This window comes from Astyanax mexicanus, chromosome 9 (assembly GCF_023375975.1).
Source record: "Astyanax mexicanus isolate ESR-SI-001 chromosome 9, AstMex3_surface, whole genome shotgun sequence".
In the NCBI taxonomy this organism is placed as follows: domain Eukaryota; kingdom Metazoa; phylum Chordata; class Actinopteri; order Characiformes; family Acestrorhamphidae; genus Astyanax; species Astyanax mexicanus.
The window spans coordinates 41,918,837-41,946,609 of NC_064416.1; the positions used below are offsets into that span (position 1 = coordinate 41,918,837).

Consider the following 27,773-nt stretch of genomic DNA (forward strand, 5'->3'; position numbering starts at 1 on the left):
TTAGAAATGTCTGTAGAGGGATTCTATAGGTTCTTTAATATTTATGAGAAGCTTAAATGAAACAAAATTCAAAAATCAATCCGACTGTTTAATAGCTATTTTATTATTTTTTTTTTTACTTGTCTCTGTAATGTGATCAGTCAGAACGGTCACGTCCATCAGGCCGGTGAGTCATTTCCAGCAGGACACTGCAGCTCTCAGCAACCAAACAGGATCAAGCTCACAGATTATTGTACCACTTAGCCTCCACACACACACACACACACACACATCTACAGACAAACTGGAACTAAACAGATTGCAAGTGTCTTGTAGCATTATTAGGGAAAATTCACTCTGCTGTTAATTTGAATTTATTATTACAGATTTAGTACAGAAGTAAAGTGGATTAAATTCAGTGTATCACCACATTAGTTGTGATATTCTCATTGTATCAGTGTTTATTACAGAAGTTATACTTTTTTTTCTAAATCAAAAGATTCTATTTACCACCCGTCAGAATTATGAGCATGTCACACTTATTGCTTAATTACAGAAAAGATCATTTTATTATAAATAGAATAATAAATAGCAATGTTAAATTATGCAAATTAAAATAATCTGCACAGACTGACCATTTACATTGGCTGCTTTGTTAAAAACCAATAATGATGTGCCATTAAATACTGATTCTGTTTTTCTCACCTCAGCTCTGCAACTGGGGGAGAAATTATCAAAATCTCACTAGAAATGACAACTTGACATCTTATGAAATTACAAACCAGGGCTCAAGACTTTTTTTTCTTAGGTGCCCAAATTTTTGACCACATCGCATTTAACGCTGCAGTTTTACAGGTTCTCTTTTTTTATTGCAATTCTGCACAATTCTACAATAAAGATAACTTACTAAGTAAGTGTTGGTGTTTTAAAAATGCTCCACTAAGCTGAAATTTGCACTCAAAACATCTCAGGATAAATTGAATAAAAAGACATTCTAAAAGGTCAAAGCTTCAAACTGAACATCTCATGCCTCACTGTTTTATGGATTATCCTCCATTGTGGTCACATGACCCTCGGACGCCTCCTGTACTTCACTTCGTCCTTCTCACTACAGGGTAGTGCTGGAGTGATATGGGCTTATATTTTCAATATCGATATGAACGATATAAATGCCGCTGCCTGTGGTTTACATTATAACACTGGTATTGTTACATAATCATAAGTAACTACACTCTACACTAATACATTTTGCATTAGAAGCTGAAATAATATGCAGCTCTGTAATAATAAAATAAACCAGCCCTGCTTATAATGAGATATTAAGAGAATTTATAAATGTAAGCATATTTTAATTAAATTGTTAAAAAGTCCAAATGAAATTTTACAAATCTGTGTTCTGTATTGTTCTTGGTATTTAAGTATAAGTGTACAAGCTGGTCTAAGGATTGCACTCTAGACCCCTGCAAGTGCATTGTGGGAAATGCCCTCAAAGTAATGTTCAAGTTTCACTTTCTCAGGCCTCAAGACACTAAATCTATTAGACTTAGCCTTTTGTATCTGCAGCATAGCCATTTATATTTTAAATAAACATTGTGTAATTCATTTTTATAAATTGTTCTCTTAATAAACACATTTAAGAAAACAAGTTTTCTTAAAGTATTCCTTAAAGTAAAAGTATTCCAGTGATCCCTGGTTAAGTTGAGAAGTTATTTTAGTGAGTAAATAATTAAAAAAAAAAAAACATGTTCTCATAAATGTTCATGTTTTCATAAAGTAAGAAGGAAGTAATATTTGATATCAGTGGCATTACAACCTTCATAATGTTTTATTTTCAAGGGACTGAAGACACTAGCTTCAGCAATTAACATAATTTAACTTAATATTTCTCATATTTCCTCCATATTGGCAGAGAAAGCCTTAGCGACGCGCTAGTCACTGTTGGGCTAGCGACAATAGCGATGCGCTAGGCCACCGTCGGGCTAACAGCATTAGCAGTGTGCTAGGCACCATTGGGCTACAAGCAATAGCGATGCCCAAGGCATTAGGTATGCGCTAGGCCACCATCGGGCTATAAGCATTAGCGATGTGCTAGGCATTAGCAGTGTGCTAGGCACCATTGGGCTACAAGCATTAGCGACGCATAGCTGCCGTTGAAGCGACAATAGCAATACGCTAGTCACTGTTGGGCTACAAGCATTAGCGATGCACTAGGCATTAGCGATGCACTAGGCATTAGGTATGCGCTAGGCCACCGTCGGGCTACAAGCATTAGCGATGTGCTAGGCATCAGCAGTGTGCTAGGCACCATTGAACTATAAGCATTAGCGACGCATAGCTACCGCTGACCTAGCGACAACAGCTATGCGCTAGTCACTGTTGGGCCACAAGCATTAGTGATGCACTAGGCATTAGCTATGCGCTAGGCCACCGTCAGGCAGCTACAAGCATTAGCAATGTGCTAGCTACTGTCAGCCTACAAAGCATTAGCGACGCGCTAGCAAGGAGAACATGAGGTAAGGTTCACATGACAACCAAGCATTTCAGAGTAATCCACTGATTTTGTCCTTTTACCCAGCATTAAAATATGCTTTCAGTGGCTGAAAGAAATATATATTTTCTTGATAATGCTTCTTTTATTAAGAGTAATATTTTCAGAATCAGAATATTATCACGTCAAAATGCTTATTTTCTGTAATGTTGACTTTTCTACAAATTCCTAAAAACAATAGACACACATTTTTGGGATGTATTTATTGCTTTATTTAGGAAAGTTTAGGATATTTAATTTTAGGAACATTATTCTCATGACTATGAGCAAAGATTACTAGGCTCAAGTCTCGTTAATTTTACTTAAATTTAAATTTAAATGTTTCTACAAATTTCTAAACCAAATAAAAATAAAACATTTGGCTGTACTTGTTGTTTTAATCAAGCAAAGGTAAAAAAATTGTAATTCATGCAAAATATTCTTAAAGGCGTCTCATTTAAGGAGCAAAGTTTACTGGGCTCAAGAAATGTTTTTATAATGTATTTTTGATTTCAGAAGATAGGCTACAATGAATCAGCAGGTGTCCTAACCCGGCTGGCACACAACCGACCTTCAACATTGAAATGTGGTTGAAGTAATGTCTGTTGTTGTTTCAATGGTGAAACAACGTCAAAACAACATTTAATATTAAATGGTTATGCAAAGATTGAAATTTTAACATTGAATCAACATAATGTCCTCAACCTTCTTCTGCCTTTTGAATTAGCATTTAAATTTCAGCTGATTTGGCACCAATTCACGTTTATGTTTAACTTTTAAATTTAAGATCAGATGTTGAATCAGATGGGTAATGGTGGGCAACATTCTTTATTCTTTATACTCAGCTTTACTAAAATGATGTAAGTGTAGTGTTGGCACTCTGTTAACCATTGGATTGGTTTTAGCTACTTGTAGTAATAAAAGCTTTTTGCTTGTAGTTGTGCAGTTCCTACTTATCAGAAATGTCTATTAACATTGTCAGATCAGGGAGGCAGTAACGATATTTAACCTACTAAGACCCGAATTGTTGCATGGCATTAATTTTTATTTTTAGCTATTGTCAGCCTACAGCATTAGCGACGCGCTAGCAAGGAGAACATGAGGTAAAGTTCACATGACTACCAAGCATTTCAGACTAATCCACTGATTTTGTCCTTTCGCCCAGTATAAAATATGCTGTCAGTAGGGCTGGACCCGAATATTCGGGTATTCGGATATTCGTTCGTTGAGTAGGTATTCGGTTTTTAATTTTGGTATTTGGATATTCGTTTTTTTTCTCCTTTCCAGAGTTCCACCTCACTCTAACCACTTCTGTTCTCGCGGGTCCCGTCAGAATATCTTGCGCGCGGGACAGAACTGAACTGTTATTGGCTGGAGCGGGAGTTTAATCCAGACGATGCGGGAGCAAATTAATAAATAGTTAAGAAAACTGTAATAATTGTAAAAAAAAAAACCTAAAGAAAACTCTCAACGCGCAGGATGGACCGACACACACACGCACACACCGATGGTGTTTGGACTGGGGTAAGGAACGGGACCACACTATTCAGCGCTGCTGTTTTAATAAATATATAAGTAAATTTGAAGCATTAAATGTAGTTTATTTAATTTATATTAGGAACGTGGGGCGGGAGCGGCAGAAATGTGTATGTGGCGGGCGGGCGCGGGATTAAAAGAAGCAATTTTTTTGCGGCGCGGTAACGAGACAGAAACGCGGGAGCGTGGAAGAGTGGGTTTAAAAATCAGTCTCGCGCAGACCTCTATTATACATGATAAAAAAATGCAGGCTCTTCGAAACTGATTTATATAATAAAACGTAAGGGATAATGTGGCAACAGTAGGGGCTAAATCGGTTACAAAAGCCTGGCCTACAAAAATGATGTCTGAACGAATTTCCTCTTATCTAATATAATTTAAAATGGTTTAAAAATATAAAATAATTTCTAAGCAAACGAAATATTTAATATTGAGCTTGTAGCCCAAGTGCAAAAATACAAAATCAGTAATACGGCTATGCCCTGCACAATGCTTAAACCGAAATAGACCAAGTACAATAACGTCATTAACAATGACTTTCCTCTACTCTAATATAATTTAACATGGTTTAAAAATATAAAATAATTTCTAAACAAACGAAATATTTAATATTGAGCTTATAGCCCAAGTGCAAAAATACAAAATCAGTAATATGCCCTGCACAATCCTTTAACCGAAATAGACCAAGTACAGTTTACAATGACTGTCCTCTAATATAATCAACAATGTTTAAGAAACCGTGCAGCAGCAGCCTCCTAGCCTGCTTACGCAGCGGATAAGCCGCGGTGTAGGGCAGCAGAAACTCCGGGATGAAAACACAAAGAAATCTGGGCTAAAAACACAGAAAAAATATGGGGTGAAAACACAAAAATCCGGGATAAAAACACCAACAATCCGGGGTGAATATGTCTCGTCGGTCAGAGCAAATTGAACATTTTTCAGTGGATTAAAGGGGCCGTGATTTGCTTTTTTTTTTTTTTTTTTTTACCTCTTTTTTAAAAAAACGAATATTCGAATATTCGCTTCGAATCAGTGCCGAATATCCGGAGCTCAAAATACGCTATTCGGGCCAGCCCTAGCTGTCAGTGGCTCAAAGAAATATATTTTTCTTTATCATGCTACTTTTATTAAGAGTTATGTGTCCTCAGTCAGAATATTATCACATCACAATGCTTATTTTGTTAGGTGTGCACAATTATGTAATGTTGACTTTTCTACAACTTTTTAAAAACAATAGACACAATTTTTTGGAATGTATTTATTGCTTTATTTAGGAAAGTTTAAAAGATATAATTTTAGGAACATTATTCTCATGACTATGAGCAAAGATTACTAGGCTCAAGTCTCGTTAATTTTATTTAAACTTAAATTTAAATGTTTCTACAAATTTCTAAACCAAATAAAAAGACAATATATGGCTGTTCAGTAACAATATTGAACTTACTAAGACCCAAATTGTTGCATGGCATTCATTTTATATTTCTCTTTGAGAAAATGAGAAAATGAGAAAAAATTGTAATAATGTGTAAAACATTTATTTTGTGCCTGAATACAGCAGCATATTTTGCCTGAGTGCAAAACAAAAGTAGAAAACAATTTGTGCCCCTTTGAGCAAAATGGCTCATTTGAAGTGCTGCTTCATCACAAAGACATAAAGTAAAAAACAAAAACGTTTACTGTATTTACTGTATATTAAAATATTTATATCTGAACAAAATCTAAACTGTAACGTGTTAAACTCTTCTGCCACCACTAGGTGATCGTATAATAGCCTCATATGAGGACACCAGGCCCTTGTAGAGCAAAATGTAGTGTTGTGGTCAAGATAAACCAAAATGTGATTTCCACACATGTGGACGTCAGGTCCTAGAAGTTTAAACACTAGTATTTTTGATAAATAGAGGGTAAAAAAGTGTATAATTTGTTTTAAATTGTATGTTCAGTAGTTTTACATTTTACATTACATTACATTTGGCAGACGCTTTTGTCCAAAGCGACTTACAATAATGAAGTACATAAGTAATAAAAGTTAAAGGTAAAACATCTTTAGATAGGGCCTAAAGGAGGTCAAAGGGAAATAATGGGATAGAGGAGTGAAGGAGGGGAAGGTTAGAAGTAGTTAGTTTGTTAGAGGTGTGAGCTCTTTGAAGAGCTCTGTCTTCAGGAGTTTATTAAAGATAGAGGGAGATTCTCCTGATCTGGTAGTAGAAGGTAGTTAGTTAGAGGTGTTAAGAGAGTAAGTGCTCTTTGAAGAGCTCAGTCTTCAGGAGTTTATTAAAGATAGAGGGAGATTCTCCTGATCTGGTAGTAGAAGGTAGTTAGTTAGAGGTGTTAAGAGAGTAAGTGCTCTTTGAAGAGCTCAGTCTTCAGGAGTTTATTAAAGATAGTGAGAGATTCTCCTGATCTGGTAGTAGAAGGTAGTTATTTAGAGGTGTTAGGAGAGTAAGTGCTCTTTGAAGAGCTCAGTCTTCAGGAGTTTATTAAAGATAGTGAGAGATTCTCCTGATCTGGTAGTAGAAGGTAGTTAGTTAGAGGTGTTAGGAGAGTAAGTGCTCTTTGAAGAGCTCAGTCTTCAGGAGTTTATTAAAGATAGTGAGAGATTCTCCATTTTTAAAAACATTTATCCGTTTACTATTATGATAAACCAGGCTCTCATCAGGCTCGCCCCAGTATAAGAAGAGCAAGAGTTCCCTCTGTTGTACAGGATAAGTTCATCAAGTTAACAGCACTCCAGATAAGAGCATCTAAATGCTTTTTCACAGAGTATTTTGGTTTGTTTAACACTTTTAAGTTACTACATGTTTCCCTTATGTGTTCCTTCATAGTCTCGATGACTTATAAAAACACTGAATGAGAAGGTGTGTCCAAACTTTTGACTGGTACTGTACATTATTACTGTAAATTATTACCATTAACTCTTCAAATAGGATAAATATCCACCCCAATAGTATATAGCTGCAGAACAGAGACTGCAGTTCTAGGACCCTATGGTTTTGCGACACTGCCACCTAGTGAAATTAATGATTTACTACTCCTTAATATAATATCACCACTTTATTAATATTGTATTTATTCTTGATTCACTGTAATCCATCGTGTCCACGACCACTTTTTTAGGTGGCAGTGTCGCGAAAACATAGAGTCCTAGAACTGCAGTCCTGAAACTGAGAAACTGAGAGTTAAAGGAGCTGATACAAGTAATAACAGTACAGTATGAATAACAGGTGCGATTCTTAAGTTTGTAAATGTTTGTAACATTTTGGCTCACAGAGTTCAGGTAGGAAAACCTCTAATCTAAATTTCGATTAGGACTCGATGGAGATCCAGACTGGCTTTGATTCTGCAATCTGAGTTAAGGTGGAATGCACCATAAGCTATTTTAATATAGAATAAGTTATTTTCTTCATCTCTGATACATAATCTGCACTCCCTGTTTCTTGTTCCTCATCCAGAACTGAACAGAACACCTCGCCAAGATGTGTGACCAGACGTTTTTGGCCATCACCTTTGGCCCCTGCGACAACTGCAGCCAGAACAAACCGCTGATGAACATCTACCTGCAGAATGAACCCATCAACTACTGCTCCCTGTGTGTGGAAATGGTAAGAGTTTCCAGCATGTCCTGCTAACTGTAGCTAGTTTTAGACTTTATGAACCCGTGCATCTGTTCCTCCTCAGCAGAGGCGGTTCTTTAATTAGGCAAACCTAGGCATTTGCCTAGGGCCTCGGCCAAATCTGTCCTCCATAGGGAACCCAAATCTGACCATCCCAGCTACAGTAAATACACCAAAAACAATGTTAATTTGTTACTTATGTAAAGTATAGAAAAAACATATTTTTATTTAAAAAATAACAGAAATATCAGTAGAATACCGTATTAATGTCTAAATACTAATTGTCCAAACACTCATACCCCCTCCGTTGCTTGCATTGAACTAGTCCATAATATGATGACGTAGCAATGTGCCACACGACGTGACTTCAAACCAAAACAGCGGGAACTGTACGCGACTAGAGTGACAGCTGTCACAGTGAAAATGAAGCGGAGTTATGAAAGTGGTTCTGCTAAACGAAAGAAACGGACAGAGAGCAAAAAAGTCGCAGATGCACTGCCAGAATTCACCTCCTTTTTTACACCTCCGATTAGGGTTTTTGGGGCAGATTTCGATCGCCGATCATCTTTCACCACGATGGGCCGATCGCCGATACCGATATTGGGCGGGGCCAAATGCCACATTAATGCCACACAGGTGCCAGACAAACCTGGTACAGATTCCTCTAATTACATCCACGCCTAAAGCAAACACTGGTAATTTACACTGCTAGTAAATAAACACGAGTGTTACTGACCAAAATAAACGCTTTTTGGGAGAGATATAAGTTATGTGTAAATATTTATAAGACAATACCTGACAAAATCAGTTTTAATGACGTTAATAAACATCATTGTGACGGTGCTATTCACAGCAGTTTCACTGCAACGAAGGACGAGCACGTGAATCACTTATCTAACCAGCCTGTACTGGGGGGTATTCCAGAAAGCGGGTTCAACAAACTCCAAACCTAACCCTGAACTCCGAGTTGACTTACCTCACCGCGTCATACTCCGAGTTTTCAGTTCCACAGCAGCTGATCAGAGTTAGGTTACTCAACTCTGATTAGGTTAAACTCAGCTGAAGCGCGCTCACGGCTACCTACAAACAGGCATTCTCAACGGAGCGCTGAAACAGGGATTGACCATGAAAATGAATGAGGGAAAGCACAAGGCATCATATTTCACCCCCATTGAGCATGAAATATTAATATCTGCGTATGCAAAGTATTAAATCATAGTGTGAAATCATATTCAGGCATAAAAGCAGCAAAGCAAAGGGAGTCAGTTTGGGCAAAAAAAGCTGACACAGTCAATGGGTGAGTTAGCATAAAAATTAAAAACTCACAACAATGCACTTAGTCAAAAACATGGAAAATATTTTAATTGTTGTTTAATGTAATTGTTTAGTTGTAATTATTATTTAAACATTTTTATTTGTCTTAATTTGTACACTTTTCTTCTTTGTTAGATTAATTTAGGTGTAATCCAAGTGGGATTAAACGCATATGGCAGCAAGTGAAGATGAAATATAAAAAACATAGTCCACAGTGGTATGACTTGTACACAACTACCTAATATTGTTACTTTTATCAAGCTTAGTTTGCCCTACAGTTGATTATGGTTTTGTAGCTAATAGGAAAAAGGCTGAGGTAAGAAAATCAGGAGGGGTGCCACCACCACCACCTTTTACCCAGGCAGAGGAGCTGGCACTTTCACAGAACAGTGGGAGGGCCATCACTCATGGAATCATTTATGGAGGAGAAAATAAGTTTGTGTAATGTGTTAAATATTAGTCCCTTTATTTTTTTTTAAGTAGTAAATTTATGATCAGTACTTGTATATTAATGCTGTGGAAGGATTTTGTGTTTACATAATCCCCTTCATTTAAGGCAGGTGCTTTAATTGGAACGTGGGTTCCATCCATGCTCCAATGACTATTGGAAATCCTAAAATATTATTTTAATAATATAATTATTTATTTATTTATTTTATAAATATAATTTTGCAGAGCTACTTATCTTCCACTTCACATTTTTCTGATAATTTTGTAATCTTTGTTATAAAGACAACCCTGCAATTCTGTGGAATTCCTCTTTAATGTTCATTAAAGGTTTATGCCCAGGAACACCACAAAACTGGACAACTGTTTTAAAGTTAGGCATACTTTAAAAGGCTGATGCACGATGTGGGATATTTTAAATGTGTGGCTTTAAAATATTGTTTAGGTATAACACTGACATTGAGGAAAAACGGTAACGTTCGAGGAGAAACTAAAAAACACGTCTAATCTGACGAGGCTGAAGTTGGCGTCTTATTCGCCAGTGTCTTATTCGGATTTTCCGGTCCACCTTAAAAAGTCGAAGTACCAATTATTCGCCAGTAGAGAGCAGGGTTGAGCCGAGCAAAACGAGTTTGGCATTTAGGGCATATTACACTGAGAATACATTGCCTGTTCTGGGTATTTCCAGTTTCTCCAGATTATCAAATAGTCTGTTGAATTTGACACCACATTATGAAAACATAACTAGTATACTGTGAATAGCCTAAAGAACTTAACATTTAATGTACAGTTTCTTTTATTATGAGCCTCTGAACTTGGCATTTGAGAAGATTAAAGGAGAATAAATTGCCTGTTCTGCATATTTCTAGATGCCCTAAATCCACATATTCAAATAGTCTGTTAAATTTGACACAAATTATGAAAACATACCTATTAAACTGTGAATAGCCTAAATAACAAAACATATTACTGTACAGTTTTTTTATTATGACCCTGTGAACTTGGCATTTGAGAAGATTAAAGGAGAATAAATTGCCTGTTCTGCATATTTCCAGATGCCCTAAATCCAGATTCTCAAATAGTCTGTTGAATCAGACACCACATTATGAAAATATACCTATTAGACTGTGAATAACCTAAAGAGCTAAAAATATTACTGTACGGTTTTGTATTATGACCCTGTGAACTTGGCATTTGAGAAGATTAAAGAAGAATAAATTGCCTGTTCTGCATGTTTCCAGATGCCCTAAATCCAGATTCTCAAATAGTCTGTTGAATCAGACACCACATTATGAAAATATACCTATTAAACTGTGACTAGCCTAAATAACAAAAAATATTACTGTACAGTTTTTTTTTATAATGAGCCTCTGAACTTGGCATTTGAGAAGATAATAGGTATATTTTCATAATGTGGTGTCTGATTCAACAGACTATTTGAGAATCTGGATTTAGGGCATCTGGAAATATGCAGAACAGGCAATTTATTCTTCTTTAATCTTCTCAAATGCCAAGTTCACAGGGTCATAATAAAAAAAACTGTACAGTAATATTTTTAGCTCTTTAGGCTAATCACAGTCTAATAGGTATATTTTCATAATGTGGTGTCTGATTCAACGGACTATTTGAGAATCTGGATTTAGGGCATCTGGAAATATGCAGAACAGGCAATTTATTCTTCTTTAATCTTCTCAAATGCCAAGTTCACAGGGTCATAATAAAAAAACTGTACAGTATTTTTTTTGTTATAAAGGCTGTTCACAGTTTAATAGGTATAGTTTCATAATTTTGTGTCAAATTTAACAGACTATTTGAGAATCTGGATTTAGGGCATCTGGAAATATGCAGAACAGGCAATTTATTCTTCTTTAATCTTCTCAAATGCCAAGTTCAGAGGGTCATAATAAAAAAACTGTACAGTAATATGTTTTGTTATTTAGGCTATTCACAGTTTAATAGGTATATTTTCATAATGTGGTGTTGATTTCAACAGACTATTTGACAATCTGGAATTAGGGTAACTGGAAATACCCAGAACAGGCAATGTATTCTCAGTGTAATATGCCCTAAATGCCAAACTCGTTTTGCTCGGCTCAACCCTGCTCTCTACTGGCGAATAATTGGTACTTCGACTTTTTAAGGTGGACCGGAACATCCGAATAAGACACTGGCGAATAAGACGCCAACTTCAGCCTCGTTCTAATCTGGGTCTAATTACTCGTTCAGGACGGAGAGCTCTGCGAATAATTTGCGCTTCAATATCAACTGGATCCGTTTGCATGAGAAAAGTGGTGTAACCCTGAGTTCGGAGTAAGCTAACCTGCCAGCGAGCAGGTTAGCTTCAGAGCGTAAGTTGCTATAGTAACTGACTCAGGTTCTCTCTAAGCTCGGTTTCTGGAACGGAAAACTCTGAGTTTTCGTTAACTCTGAGTTTACTTACCCGGTTTTGTCACTTAACCCGCTTTCTGGAATACCCCCCAGATGTCTGCCCCCAATACCCTTTCAATAACCTCCAATAGGCTTTAATAGTCTTCCGTAGCCTTCAACAGTCTAACCTTGCAGCCGTGGTGTGTCCACTAAACTCCGTAGTTATAAACATCATGAGGTTAGCAGCGCGCTAACTGACCTGTTTATAATGTAATCCGAGCAGTGACTCCGTGAAGGCTGCTCTAAACGGCTGCTGTTAGCTGCTTGGGCTGAAAGATGAACTGTAGAGAGCTGTATTATCCGTTTAGTGGGGTTAAAACCTTTATTTCCTACACAGAAAACTGTAAAAAAAAAAAAAAAAAAAAAAAAAACGCTCCAGATTGGCTCAGCCCGTGGCTGGGCTGTAGCTCTGACTGAGTAAAGACAGCGGGGCTCCTGCAGCAGCTCCGACTAGTGGTTGGATGAGGAACTGCAGCTTCCTGTACCGATACCGTATTTTGGCTGAAAATCGGTACCGATACACTGCCGATCGATCGTTCCATCTCTAGTTATTTGGTTTATGTGTGTGTTTCAAGAATGAGGTCCCCTTTTTTATATTTTGCATAGGGCCCCAAAATGGCTAGATCCGCCCCTGCTCCTCAGTATATTGTACATTATTATACCACAGTTAGTTCCGACCTCACAATCTGATTGGTTAAGAAGTGTTCTAAACTGTGCTGATATTTGTAATAACAACAGGGCCTTCTCACACTAAATCTGTATCACTCCGCCGACGCGTTGCCAAGTAACAGCATATATATATACACACAGGACCTTTTTGAATCATCACTTCCACCAGCACCAGCATTAGCTTAGCACAGACTAGCGCCCAGCCAAGGCACGCTCCCTGGTGCACTGGCTCCATAAGTCACCTCGGCCGCAGTCTGATAGTCAGAACGGTAACTAGCTAGGCTAGGCTAAGCTAAGCTAATGCTAAAGTAAAGCAAGCTACGCTAACCTAACCACAATCCTCCAAATGCAGATAATCAACAACACCCTGCATACAGCCAGAAATGCTCGCAAATGCACAGCTTTCACATAAAGCCAACTCTGCAGAGCAGGAGAAAAAAGTTTTTGCGTTATTTTACTGCCCTAACTTTACCATCTTCACTTATTCCTAATTTTGATTTCAAGCTAACGTTCGTGGTCTTAACCTGTATAAACCATACGCCGTTTTGTAGTTGCAGTTCTGTTACAGTTGTTGTGGAACTACTTTTTGGCGGAGGACACAGTCCCCATTAAATCATATTTATTCTGAATTTTTTTAGGTTCTTTGATTTATTTTCTTAATTTATTTTGCAAAAAAAAAAAAACTGTTATATAAAAGCAATAACACTCGAGGTTGTATGTTATCGCGAATAACATCATGGCTGTAATAATCTACGACCAAATCATAGCAGTGCTATACTGAGCTACAGTACTCGTCCTGTGGCCTTGGGCCTACGACCGCATCACAGCAGTGCCAATATTATACGTTGTAGCACGAACCTCTTGTGTAGTATTGCTTAATTATACTGCCTACATAAAATAAAATTACGTTTTTGTCACAATCCCACTTCATATCTAAGGGTTGTGGGATTTATAATATGTGGCATACAGTGGTATATAAAAAGTTTGGGAATCCCTGATAATTTTCATGATTTTACTTTATGAATTATCAGTTGTTTGGATCAGAAAATTCAGTTAAATATATCATATATATGAACACAGTGATATTTAAGAAGTGAAATTAAATTTATAGGATATATACAGAAATTGAGCAATAATTCTTTAAACACAATTAGGCAGATAATGCTGTGTTTTTAGTTTGGCTGCAATGTGTTTGGTTTAAGGATACAAAGTGGAGGCTGTATGTAGGACAGTAAAGTGGAGGCCTGCATTAGACCTGCTGTCAGCACAGAGCTGTGGCAGGGAGCACACACACACACACACACACACACACATACACACACACGCACACAATGTGCTAATGGAGCTTTATCTGCTCAAGCCCCCTCAGCTTATCAACATTAACATGCCTCCAGAGACACTGAGGACAGAAAATCATAGGTAATCAAATCTTTTAACAGGAAATCGTTAAAAATGAATGCTGCTGCCTCTAAAGTGCAGGTTAATTGCAAAGAGCCATCACTAAAAGTGAATTCAAATAATGTTATTATTAGTATTCAATATTCATAAAAACAAAAACCTTTAGTCTGGTGTTGTTTAGAAGAGTGCAGGTTTTATTGTTTATTAACAACAACAACAGCAACAACAAAAAATAAATAAATAATAATAATAATAATAATAATAGGAAAGAAGAAGAAGAAGAAATGTTTATTATATTTATTTTTATATAGTTTATAATGCAGCAAACTTGTTTTACATTTTAATATTTTGATTTTATTATTTTAAATTTTTGATTCATTATTTTACAGCAATAATGATACAGTCATTAATAATTATAAAACATTGTATTATTATTAATATTATTATTATTATTATTATTATTAGTAGTAGTAGTAGTAGTAGTAGTAGTAGTAGCAGTAGTAGTAGTAGTAGTAGTAGTAGTAGTGGTGATATTATTTTATTTAAAATAATAATAATAATAATAATAATAATAATTAATGTTATATTTATTTTAATATAATTTAGAATGCAGCAAATATTTTGATTTTATTTTAATATTTTGATTTTATACTACAATAGTAATGATATAGTCATGATAATTATAAAGCATTGTTTATTAAATGTTAAATTATATTACATTATTTTTTAAATAAACGTAGAATAATAGGTTTAATTTTTTATTTGGCTTTTAGTTTATTTACAAGAATCAGCTGCGTGTTGATATGAAGGCGCTGCTGCTCTCGACCAATAAGGACGCGCCTTTTCGGAAACGTCACTGAGTAGGCGGTGCGGAGGAGCAGCAGCTCGCGCTTCGGGCTCGGTGCTCGCTGTTCGTGGGATAATAACATCCGTCCATCTCTCTATCCCTCTGTCCATCTGTCCGTCCTTCTCTCTATCACTCTCCCTGCTCCTCTGTTCGGCGCTCGCGCTGAAGATGGCGTGCCAGGGTCTGTCGAAGGGCGAGACTGTGTCCAGCCTGCGCGCGGAGTCCGAAAACCTGAAGGCCAAGCTGGAGGAGGAGCGATCCAAACTGCACGATGTGGAGCGTGAGTACTGACCAGCACAACACACACAGGATTCAAACAACACACTGCATAATGCAGACTCTCTTTACTTATTGGACAATAGATCGTGCAAACTGCATGTTTACACTGCATAGTCATATATTTCTGTGGTGTTGTGTGCATGGTCCACACTAGTTATGTACATTCCAGCCTTCACTGTGCACCCTAGCCAATGCACACTCCAAACCAGACCATGCACACTCCAAACCAGACCATGCACACTTCATACCAGACCATGCACACTGTAAATCAGTCCATGCACACTGTAAACCAGTCCATGCACACTGTAAACCAGTCCATGCACACTGTAAACCAATCCATGCACACTGTAAACCAATCCATGCACACTTGCACACTGTAAAACAGACCATGCACACTGTAAAACAGACCATGCACACTGTAAAACAGACCATGCACACTCCATACCAGATCATGCGCACTCCATACTAGATCATGCACACTCCATATCAGACCATGCACACTGTAAACCAGTCCATGCACACTGTAAAACAGACCATACACACTCCATATCAGACCATGCACACTGTAAACCAGACCATGCACACTCCATATTAGATCAGGCACACTCCATACCAGATCATGCACACTCCATACCAGACCATGCACACTGTATACCAGACCATGCACACTCTAAACCAGAGCATGCACACTGTAAACCAGACCATGCATACTGCACACTCCAAACCACACAGTGCACCCTAGCCACTGCACACTCCAAACCACAGTGTGCACACTAGCCAGAGCACTAGCCACACTCCAAACCACAATGTGCACACAAGCCAGTGTACACTCCAAACCACACAGTGCACACTAGCCATTGCACACTCTAAACCACAATGTGCACACTCCAAACCACACAGTGCACAATCCAGACCCAAATTTATAAACGAGTCAGTGCTCACTCTGAATGCACAGTTGTCTATTCCTACCTTCCTGAGAGCCAGACAGACTGTATGCTGAATATTTAAGGATCTTTCTGCTGTAGCCCGTAGATTCTAATATTTTTATAAGTCTTGCAGGCTCATGGCATGAAGGCTCTTGTTCGTCTCCACTGTCCACACCATGTTTTTCTCTCCCTCAGTGCATCAGGTGGCTGAGAAGGTGGAGGCTCTGGGTCAGTTTGTGATGAAGACCCGCAGAACGCTGAAGGGCCACGGTAATAAAGTGCTGTGTATGGACTGGTGTCGGGACAAGAGGAGGATTGTGAGCTCCTCTCAGGTAGATAAGACTATTCTGGATAATGGGGTGTGCCAGATTAGATTGTACACAATATATTGTGACACAGCAGTATTTTGATTATAAAAATCCATATTATTATGATAACAGTATTTTGTCTTGAAATCAGTCTGTCTTTAAATTTTTTGCTATTTACTTTAAAGCCTTATGGGTATTTGTTGTATAATAGTTTGTTTGCAGTTTATATGCGTGTGCTGAATATATTTAGTTTATTTTGTTTAATTATTTTTAATTCAGTACAAAATCTTGTTGTAGAGTTTTGGTAAGTTACTGTTACATAACAATAAAGACTTTTATTTTATTGCAGAAGTATATTCTTAAAATTTTAAAATATGGTTCTGTGTTTTATTTTTTTTATATTTCCAAAAATATTGTTAATGCACAAATATCACAAGATTGTAACATTATTTTAGGGCCGTATCGCCCACCCCTAATGGATGCATCATGTCAAGTGTAACCCCTGTCCAAGGTCCTGATCATGTGGTTTTGGTTTTATGTCATTCTGTTTGAAATCAAAAGCTGTTTTGTGTTTTCTGATTAGTTTTTATGACCCATTTCCTTTTATAGGACGGGAAGGTCATCGTTTGGGACGCCTACACAACTAATAAGGTAAATCAGATCCTTTTTAAATTATGAACATCACAAATCCATTAAAATGGTCTGTCTTAAAATGTTGAAATGTTGAAAACAATACATAAAACAAAGATTTAATGTTAGAAATGCTAGAAATGTCTTGTTTATTTGTTGTGCAGTCAGCATTTCTAATTGAACACTGATTTTAAAAGAAAATTTCTAGCGGCTACAGGGTGATTATCACTTCTTTACTTCATCTCTACCAACAAATGTAATTAACATACAGTTAATTATAAATATTACCTTTACAAACCTAATGAAATGCTAATCTTTGCTCAGATTACAAATTTACAGTTTACATTCATAAATAATAGTGAACAAATCTGTCCCTGAAACAACACACATGCACACACTGACATGTTTATTCACATTACTCCCACAGAGGATGAGCACAGTAAACTAGAAGACTGTTCAGTGTGAGAACTGGGAGTTTGTGTAATGTGCAACATGGGATCTTTTTACAGATAAAGTCTCGCCCTTCAACAAAAAGCCAATCAGATTTCTGGTTGCACCATTCTAGAGGGAAAGCCTCCCGCAATGTGGAGATCTGTGCAAGCGCAGTAGAGTCAGAAGAAGCTGATAAATCACATTATTTTGATATGTTCTATAATTCCACCTACGGTTTTGAGTATGTTGATGTATCCTCATTCATAGAGATCAGTGCCTGTTCTTGTGTAACAAACAGTAAAAGGTTTACTGAGTGAACAGGCTCTATATGGTCTCAATCATTAACGGCAAAATCCAATCTGAGTGTTTTGATTCATGTTAAATGACCATAAATCAGATACATGTCTGAGTTAGGACCATATATTAAAATAACTCAAATCTGATTCTAAAAGATTATAGCATTATACATGAAAAATCAGATAATTTGTAATATTAAGACAAAAATCTGACTCCGACCTCAGCCTGGTGATGTGAACCTAGTTGTCTTTTCTCAAATGACTGACTTAATATCATAAAACAATGACTTCTTGTCTCAATAGCTGTTCTTTTTTGTTGCAGTTATGAAATAAATGTATGTATGGCTTTATATGTCAGAATGTACGACTTATTGTTTGATTGTGTAGATGTTCTATATATATATGTATGGGCATTATAATGTGTTAAATAGAAAAAAAAAACAGAAGTAAATGGTCACCCGTGTTCTGAAGTCTATGTGCAGCTTTGTGTGTGTCTACATATGAGAAAAAGAGAGAAAGAGAGAGAGAGAGAGAGATGCTGCACTAAGACTAATGCTGCCTAATGGAGGCTAAGATTTTACTGCCACACTTTACACACAGATAGACATGCCATTAACACACACACACACACACACACACTGTTCATATGAGCACACAAATGCACATGGATAATACATACAGTATCAGTCGAACGTTTAGACAAACCCATTCTTGTTTTATATATTTTTTCTTTATTTTTGTTGTTTTCTACATTGTAGATTAATATTAAACTTTTGACTGGTACTGTGTAATACTATAATGAGTAGAATACAGTCAGTACTTAATATCAGTACATACCATACTTACACACTGTGTACGTGTGTGTGTGTTTTGCAGGAGCATGCGGTCACTATGCCGTGTACGTGGGTGATGGCGTGTGCGTACGCTCCGTCTGGCTGTGCCATAGCCTGTGGGTAAGTCTGTGCTCCAGCATCTCTGATCACACAGCCTCCCCCCAAACATCAGCCTCTAACAGCAGCACTCTCTTTCAGTCAGAGTCAGACCGAGACATCTTTCCACTAGTCTTACTTACGTGTCGCAGTGCTCATTGCTATCTTACACCCCGCCAACAGTTCATTTGTCGTTTAAAAAGCAGTAGTGCTTGTGAATATATCTACATCGATGGGTGTCGTAGTCTGGAAATGAGGTGTATTCAAATTTCTGGCATATTGCTATCTTTGCAACAGGAAACACAGGTGCTCCTCAGAGGTCAACAGACAGACGTCAACAGTCAGACGTTCATTGCTCGTCACACACACAAGGACACGCAGCAGTGCACAGACCCAAGTTTTACGTCAACAATAAACAGAATACATAATAAAATATCATTGCTGTTCCTGTAAATGAGCTTCGTGCACACTTTCCCAATGTGAACCAGCAGGTCAGTTTCCTCTGCTGAGAAGCGCAGAAGTGCTGCGCCATTAAAATACCAATCCACCAAAGTCAAAGTGCACATGGCTCTTAATGGCTGATTGGTTTATTTCACGTTATGCCCAAAACACATCCATGATTAGTGCATGCCTTTTTGTGCATTTTTTTGCTGTGCAAAGCATGCTTTTCCTGTCATTAAGATAGCAAAGACACACTGACACTCCCTAATAAAAGCTGCATGATGCGAGATTCACTGTGGAGCAGTGGAAGAACTTGACAGTAGAAACAGTTACTCCAACAAAAGCAGGATAGACTTGTTCTAATAGCCATCTTTTCAGGAGAAACAGTGAATAAGCAGTTTTAAGCTCAGTACCTTTGTTTAAAGAGAATCCCCCAGCTGACCTGCCCTCACTCAGCATCCCACAGGGTAAACAGCACGGCTGTTGAGATGTTTTGCAGGACAGATGTACAGAACTCTGCTCATTAATTAATTATTAGATGAAATTAGCAGTTTATGAGCAGGAAGTGTCTAGACTGTTGAAGTCCTTCAGGGTTTAGGACTAAGAGCTGTGCTTAAGTGTGTTTCCTGCCATTTACAGCACTCTTTACTCTTCAGATCTGTTAAAGAATGATGTCAAGAGTTGTCCGTTAGATGATGAGTTCTGATGAGAAGCTCAGAAGCACTGCGCTGTTAAAATACCAATCTGCCAAAATCAGAGCTAACCTGGCTCTTTAAGGGAAGGGCAAGTGAAACTGATTGGTTTATTTAACGTTACACTCAAATGACACCCAAAACAAAACACACCCATTTTTTAATCAAGAGAGTTAGCACATGTCTTTTGTGTGTTTCGAACCCGCAAGGTTGTACTTTTCCTGTTACGAAAGCAAAGACAAACTGACACCCTAAACCAAGCTGCACAGCTAGCCTTTGGATCGATAAAATAGGGCCCACAATAATAAAAAATAATCAATTATAATGAATATATACTAAATTAATAATTAATTATATTTTGGAAAAAACACAAAACTACCTGCATTATGTTTTTTTTTTTTTTTTTTTTGAGGTTGTAATTGGATGTATTTCGCTAAAATATCAAAACTGCACAAAATAAATAAGGCCACGAAATAAAATATTTCACTTCTTTGCAAATCTCTGCATTCAGAGTACATTAGTAAGAAACTCTTTCTAATTCTGTCTCTTCTTTCCCCAATATAAAAATCAAATGAGCCGTATTTATTTTAATAGTTTTTCTTTTTATGTATTTAATTATTTGTTTTTTACCAGAAACATGTCCGTGACCCACTTTTTGGTCCTGACCCACCAGATGAGAATGTTCATGTTTGCAAAAGTAGAGGCAGCTGGGATCTGATCAGGCTCAATATGCAATATGTACTTTATTTATTTTCTTTATCTGTCTTTCTTCTTTCTCCATTTTTCTCTCTTTGTTCTCTGTCAGTGGGCTGGATAATAAGTGCTCGGTGTATCCTCTGTCTCTGGATAAAAATGAGAATTTGTCTGCTAAGAAGAAATCCGTGGCGATGCACACCAACTACTTATCATCCTGCAGCTTCACCAACTCTGATATGCAGGTAAGCTGTGTGTGAGTTTCAGCTTCAGACAAATAATGACATTGATTAGGGCTGCAACAACTAATTGATTAAGTTTATTAAAATAGATTATTTATTTAGTTATTTTAAATAGCAATTTTTCCATTCAACCTTAAATGTGGCGGCAGTTACAGTCTTTTTAATTTTTTTTCTGACTGTTAACATTGCGTGGAAGTTTGTAAAAAGTGTATATTTAAAGTACATGCACTGTGGTTGTGTTATTAGCTAAATAATGATGATAAATTAACTTCATGTAGAAATTATATATATATGTAAACACTAATATTTTATAAATTCTTCATGTAAACACGAATATTTTTAACAATAGTAGGTTGTGTGTTTGTAATACAACATAAGTACAAAGACAGTTTAGTCTTATAAAAATAAAATCGAAATCAAATTTAGCTTGATTCCCTTTTTATCTAATTAATAATTTTGATTAATTGAAAAAAATGGACTGATTTACCAATTTTCAAAATAGTCTTTGTAGTCTAAAATAGATAATGAGAAAAAGCCTGATTATAAGGCACATTATGCGACACTAGTAAGGAACAAGGATGTCACCATGTTTTCCTTCTAATTCAGTAAGTCTCGCCTCTGAGTGGTGGGGGGTACAATTAAGTTAAGTAAAACAAATTTAAGTAAACAAAACTGTAATTCTTTTAAAAAAACTTTATTTTTATGTAAAACAAGCGCTGGATGTTAATCTACACAGATTTCTCTCCTAAAAACTTATTATTTGGGTGAGTAAGGCACTTCCATTTATTTACATCTTAGATTTTCAGATTTCCATTAAAGCTGGATGCAGCAGCTTTAGCATTAGCATTATCAGCTAACTGCTTGCGCTAGCTGCTAGTAAATGCTGTCTGACAGTGCTACACTGTGGAACCCTGAGTGTTCTGGTGTAGCCAGGGGCGATTACTAACTATTGCATGGTTCATCCCATGTAGCTTGTTTTAACAGGGTAAATTCACAGGCTTCAGTCCGATATATACTCTCCTCTGAACGGCGAAAGAGCTAGCGCTTAGCATGATTAGCAGCTAATGCTGATGCTGCTCCAGCAGTGCTAGCCGGGGTTAGCAGCAGGCTACAGGTCGATAATACTCACCTCTGAACGGCGAAATATTTAGCGCTTAGCGCGGTTAGCCAGGGTAATGGAGAATTAAAATGAATGAATACTATTTATGAATACTATTGATGATAGAGCTGTTCTAGGGAGCCCAGCACTGTACTTTTTTTCAGCTGTAGGTTACAGATTTACTAGGTTACAGATCTGTGATATAACAACACATAATCAGAGTGATGTGGTCAGTAACGTGTTGTTTACTGGTCTTGTGATGGTACAGTGGTCTGCGTGTGGCTGTGGGCTTTGATGAGTCAGGCTTTAGCAGTGAGGATCCTGTTGAAACACTGTGTGGTGGAAAGCTTTAGGCGGCTGAGAGATTCATGCTGGTTGGTGCTGGGAGTTGAATAATTCAGTTGGAGCTGCGTGTCTGCAGGCCGTATCGTGGGCTGCAGCGGGGTGGTCGCTAATGGCCTGCCATTGTGGGGTTATTTTTAGCGGTGGAGCAGCCTGAAGCAGCTGGAGGTGTGTGTGGACGCTGAGTGTGGGGGAAGATGGAGCTGACTGTTCAGCAGAGCCACTGGTGTGGTGTATAGTCTATCTCTGTGGATGTAGCTATATATATATATATAAATAAAAGAGCCCATCTCCGTTTCTTAATTAGTTTCTCTGATTTTGCTATTTATAGGTATAGGACAGGCCAAAAGTTTGGACACACCTTCTCTTTTTCAATGCGTTTTTTTATTTGTGGAGGAGGAGCTGTGATGGTGTGGGTGGGGGTGTTTTGCTGGTGACACTGTTGGGGATTTATTTTAAATTGAAGGCACACTGAACCAGCATGGCTACCACAGCATCCTGCAGCCACATGCCATCCCATCTGGTCTGCGTTTAGCTGCAAGAAAATTTATTTTTCAACAGGACAACGACCCCAAACACACCTCCAGACTGTGTAAGGGCAATTTGACCAAGAAGGAGAGTGATAGAGTGCTGCGGCAGACCTGAAGTCACAGTCACCGGACCTGAACCCAATCCAGATGGTTTGAGGTGAGCTGGAGCACAGAGTGAAGAAGACAAAGGGGCAACAAGTGCTAATAAACACCTCTGGGAACTCCTTCTCCTCCAAGACTGTTGGAAAACCATTTCAGGTGGCCACCACTTGAAGCTCATTGAGAGAATGATGCCAAGAGTGTGCAAAGCAGTAATCAGAGCAAAGGATGGCTGTTTTGAAGAAACTAGAATATATAACATGTTTTTAGTTTTTTCACCTTTTTTTTTTAAGTACATAAAACTCCACATGTGTTCATCTATAGTTTTGATGCTTCAGTGAGAATCTACAATGTAAATAGTCATGAAAATAAAGAAAACGCATTGAAAAAGAGAAGGTGTGTCCAAACTTTTGGCCTGTACTGTATATGTTTGGAGTAAAAGGAACATTGTGGTTTTATTCTATAAACTACTAATGAGATTTATCCCAAATTCCAAATAAAAATATTGTAATTTAGAGCATTTATTTGCAGAAAATGAGAAATGATGATATGCATTTAGAAGCAACAACAACAATACTAATGTTTTGTATATGGAACAGTTCAGAATCAGTAATTGGTGGAATAACTCAGATTTTTAATCACAGCTTTCATGTGGTTTTGCATGCTCTCCACCAGTCTTACACACTGCTTTTGGGTGACCTTATGCCACACCTGGTGCAAAAATTCAAGCAGTTCTGCTTTGTTTGTTGAAACTACTACTACTACTAATAATAATAATAATAATAATAATAATAATAATAATAATAAATGTCTACATTATTAGAGTAGAAAATGGACATCTTCTGGCATCTTCGGTTATTACGGTCTTACATCATTACTCAGTTTCAGTCTGACTGTTGTAGAAAGTGAGAGGGAAAAGCAGAAATGAGAGTAAGGGGGTTTTTTATTCTTCTGTTTTTCCCCCAGTCAGTCCCACTGCCGATCAATCAGGCCTAATCCCACCCACACACAGTACTTACTGTCTGTGTTAATAAGTGTGTTTCTGGAATCGTACACGATGATTAATATGATAAGACTAATAATAATTCAGTATGCCGTTTTGCTGTAAATCAGCCTCTGATAATACTAAAAATAATCACCTTTATTTATAGTGTGCATTAAACTATATGCTCGAAAAGTTTCACAAACAAATAGAAAATAAATAACTTTATTGTGCTTTATTGAATATACAGTACCAGACAATTCTCATTCAATGTATTTCTTTATTTTTCTTTATTTTATTTTTTTATACATTGTAGATTAATATTAAATACATGAAAACAATTGAAGGGACATGTATGGAATTACAAAGTAAACAGTAAAACCTGATGATCTGAGATGGTGATTTGAGGTGATTTAATTTGGGATCTGGGAGCTGGAGCTTCACAGCAAAGTGAAGGAAAAGCAGCAACTATTGTTCAGCACCTCCAGAAACTCCTTCCTTCAAGATGCTGAGAAAACTCAGATTCCAGGTGATGCTCCCTCATGAAGACCCTGAGATTAAAATACTGTTCTTATCTGTTCTTAAAGATAAATGTGATACTTAGAAGACAACATATATTCTGGTTTAATCTGTTTAGCCCTTTTTTTTTCACTTTGTTTAGAGAATAATTCAGCATGTTTTCCTGTAAAACTTTAATATTCATTAATCATATCTTTAATATTATATTTACAGTGTTAAAAACCATTAAAAAAAGAAAATGTGTCCATGTGTCCAACACTACTTTTGACTGGTACTGTGTGCATATATAATAAAAAAATATAAATAAAAATAAAGAGAAAAGGTATGTTATAATAATAACTAGGCCTGTCGTGATAACTATGTTATTGACTAATCGTACGATATTTTTTTTTATTGGGAAAATTTTGCCGACGTTGATAACAGCCGCGTGTTTCCGGATCTGTCAGACAGCGACATCTATTGATTAGAAACTGTAGTGCACGCAGAGTTTATGCAGCAGGGGGATTGAGCAGTGACGTGCCGCTACACACACACATGCACACACACACACACACACACACATAGGGCAGAGTGTGTGTGTGTGTGGAGATGTGTTAGCTAGCGAACGTATTCAAGGCTAATTGGACTTTCTCAAAACTATCCATCTTTAGAGAACGTTTGAGGAAGTTTAGTCCGGGATGGGCTGTGTTTTAAAGCCGTATTCCACGGCTCTGGTCCGGGAGTATTTTGGCTTTAAGCCAAATGAGCGAGGAGAATTAATATTTAGTCTAGTTTTTCAGAACTTTATTTGTTTTAGTTATTTACAATATTAAAATATTTTTAAATTGGGAGCTCAATGTCTGCTCTTAATAATATAAAGTTAGTTTAACTGTAAAATGGTGTAATAGTATTTTGCTAGTATTGTATTAGTGTAGGACATTGTGTTAAAACACCTTAAAAATTCTATAGTGGTGCTTTAAAACGACAATATTATCGTTTATCGCAATAATTTCTGGGACAATATATTGTCCTGAAAATTTTGTTATCAAGACAGGCCTAATAATAACAGAAATAGGCCTCTCCATGTTCCTGTAATTTAGACTAACTAGATTAGATTACACTGACCTTAATCATCATCACCATCATCACTGTTTAAATGTGTAACACTGATGACACTGATGATCAGGTCATCAGGTCAGGTGTTTGTTTCTTTGTTTGTCAGCTGATTGCAGGGGGTTTACGAGTATGTACAGTTATGTACAGATATTACACACACACCCACACACACACACTTTCACTCATATGTGAGAGACAGAGGGAGGTCATGTGTGAATTTACAGAAAATGACTGCAGACACATTTTCATAGTATATTTTTTTATAGTATGGTAGACTGAGTCTGTTTGTAAACGCTCCTCTGATAGTTCCCATCCTCTACACACTTCAGCGATTTCACGAAAGACGCTATGTTACCTCAACTCAGGAAAGGGAAACCGTGTCTGGTTAATTTGCATGCACACACACACACACACACACACACACACACACTGTACACACACTTCCCAGCAGAGGGAGTCACTCTTTAGCTTGCTGCACTGAAGCTGCTGTCCTGCTGTGTGTCTGCACACTCAGAGCCCTATCTTAAACCCTGCAGTTGCATTGCAATGCTCATTGCTATCTTAGACCCTGTCAACAGGGTTATTTTCATACCTTGCACCTACACTATTAAAATAGCATCAGAGTTTTAGAATAAATCTACACTGATGGTTGTGGTGGTCTGGAGGTAAGGTGTGTTCAGGTAAATTTCTGTAATAAAACACAGTGGACCAACACCAGCAGATGGCATGTCTCTCTCTAATCCATCACTGATTGGTGGAAACTTCACACTAGACCTCAAGCAGTTTGGACTGTGTGTCTCTCCACTCTTCCTCCAGACTCTGATCCCTAGATTTACAAATGAAATGTAAAATTTACTGATGATCAGTGATGGTTTTGGAGAGACATGTCATCTGCTGGTGTTGATCCACTGTGTTTTATTATCAAGTCTAAAGTCAGTGCAGTTTTGTTTTCCCACAAATTCTTACAGCACTTCATGCTGTTACAGAGATGCAGATTTCATTTTCCAGCAGGACTTGGCACACTGCCCACACTGCCAAAAGTACCAATTAAGCAATAATACACGAGAGAGAGCGCTATAACATGTAACAGCAGTGCCAATATTACACGTTATAGCACAAACCTCAAGTGTATTATTGTGATTATACCATTATTAAAAGATTTTGTGTTAAAGAGGACGAGAAAATACGATCGGATTGGTTATAAAAATTCTGTGAATTAAAATAGCTACATTGCTGCTCTGCAAATACCCTAAAATACCCTGGAAAATATATTCACTTAAGCTTTTATTTTAATAATAACAACTCCTAACCAGATATTTGTGGCTGATAATGTGTGTAATTATGCATATTTTAGAATCGCTGGGCTCATTTATTTGTGGGACCACGTCTTTGTTTTGTGCCGCCTATTTTCAACTGAATAACTGAAATAACAACTTTTTTAATGAAATTCTATTTTTTTGTGTATGTAATATATGTTATGTTCTGTATGTAAGTGACCAAATCATTGTTAATCCATATGTTTAATACGGAATATGTGACCGGCGTTTGTATATGTGTTTTCCTACGTTCCAGCTCCTGACCTCCAGTGGTGATGGGACGTGTGCATTATGGGATGTAGAGAGCGGTCAGCTGCTGCAGAGTTTCCACGGGCACTCGGCTGATGTGCTGTCTCTGAACCTCGCGCCCTCAGAGACAGGAAACACCTTTGTGTCTGGAGTCAGTACTTCCTCTCCTCTCGGCTCATTCATGATGTGACAGTGTTTTAACGATCACCTTTCGTTTACAGCCGCTGATTTGATTAAGTGCAGGTTGCTGATACATTTACTGCTGATATGATTATTATTATTATCAGCTGGCGCTTTGTCATCGTCTGTGTCATCCTCCTGTGATCTAGATGTTCATCCATTGTTTTGGTCTGTGCACACATTATTATTTGTTATAGGGTGCTGAATGGCCTAGCGGCCTAAAGCGCTGCCATTGTGATAAGGAGATCGCTGTCATTTGATTCGAATCCAAGTCATGCAGCTTTCCATCAGCTGCCAAAGCTCCGAGAGAGCACAATTGACCTTGCTCTCTTTGGGTGGGTACAGTAGATGGCTCTCTTTCCCCTCGTCACTCCTAGGGTGATGTCGATCAGCACAAGGCATCTGTGAGCTGATGTATTAGAACCAAGCATAAGCAGTGGTTGCAAAAGAAGCGGTGCTGACTTCAAATGTGTCGGAGGAGGCATGTGCTAGTCTTTACCCTCCTGGTGTTGGGGCATTACTAGTGATGGGGGGGGGGGGGGGGGGATACGGCTGAGTAGCTGCTGAGTGGGTGGGACAATCGGCCTAGCTAAATTGGGAGAAAAATAAAAAAATATTATTTGTTATAGGAGTGTGAATGGAAATATAAAGTATAATTAAAAGTGTCTGTTTTTAGGTTTGGCATATTGTAATTTCTAAACTCTTTTTAGAAATTTCTAAACTCTTTCTTATGCAC

The 27,773-nt window shown here is 37.5% G+C and overlaps 1 protein-coding gene across 2 annotated transcripts in view; it reads left to right on the top strand.

The window, feature by feature from the left end:
* gnb5b (guanine nucleotide binding protein (G protein), beta 5b) overlaps positions 1–27,773 on the top strand; it is a 49,704-nt gene that overhangs the window by 571 nt on the left and 21,360 nt on the right. The window contains exons 1-8 of one of the 2 annotated variants that reach the window (XM_049483398.1): positions 141–166; positions 7,495–7,644; positions 14,927–15,038; positions 16,159–16,295; positions 16,881–16,922; positions 18,506–18,582; positions 20,497–20,629; positions 26,865–27,008. In XM_049483398.1, coding sequence (XP_049339355.1) covers positions 7,519–7,644; positions 14,927–15,038; positions 16,159–16,295; positions 16,881–16,922; positions 18,506–18,582; positions 20,497–20,629; positions 26,865–27,008 — 771 coding nt within the window. In that variant the 5' untranslated portion in view covers positions 141–166; positions 7,495–7,518. Of the gene's footprint in view, positions 1–140; positions 167–7,494; positions 7,645–14,926; positions 15,039–16,158; positions 16,296–16,880; positions 16,923–18,505; positions 18,583–20,496; positions 20,630–26,864; positions 27,009–27,773 lie in introns of those variants that run through there. The other variant, XM_022679845.2, reaches the window with a different exon arrangement.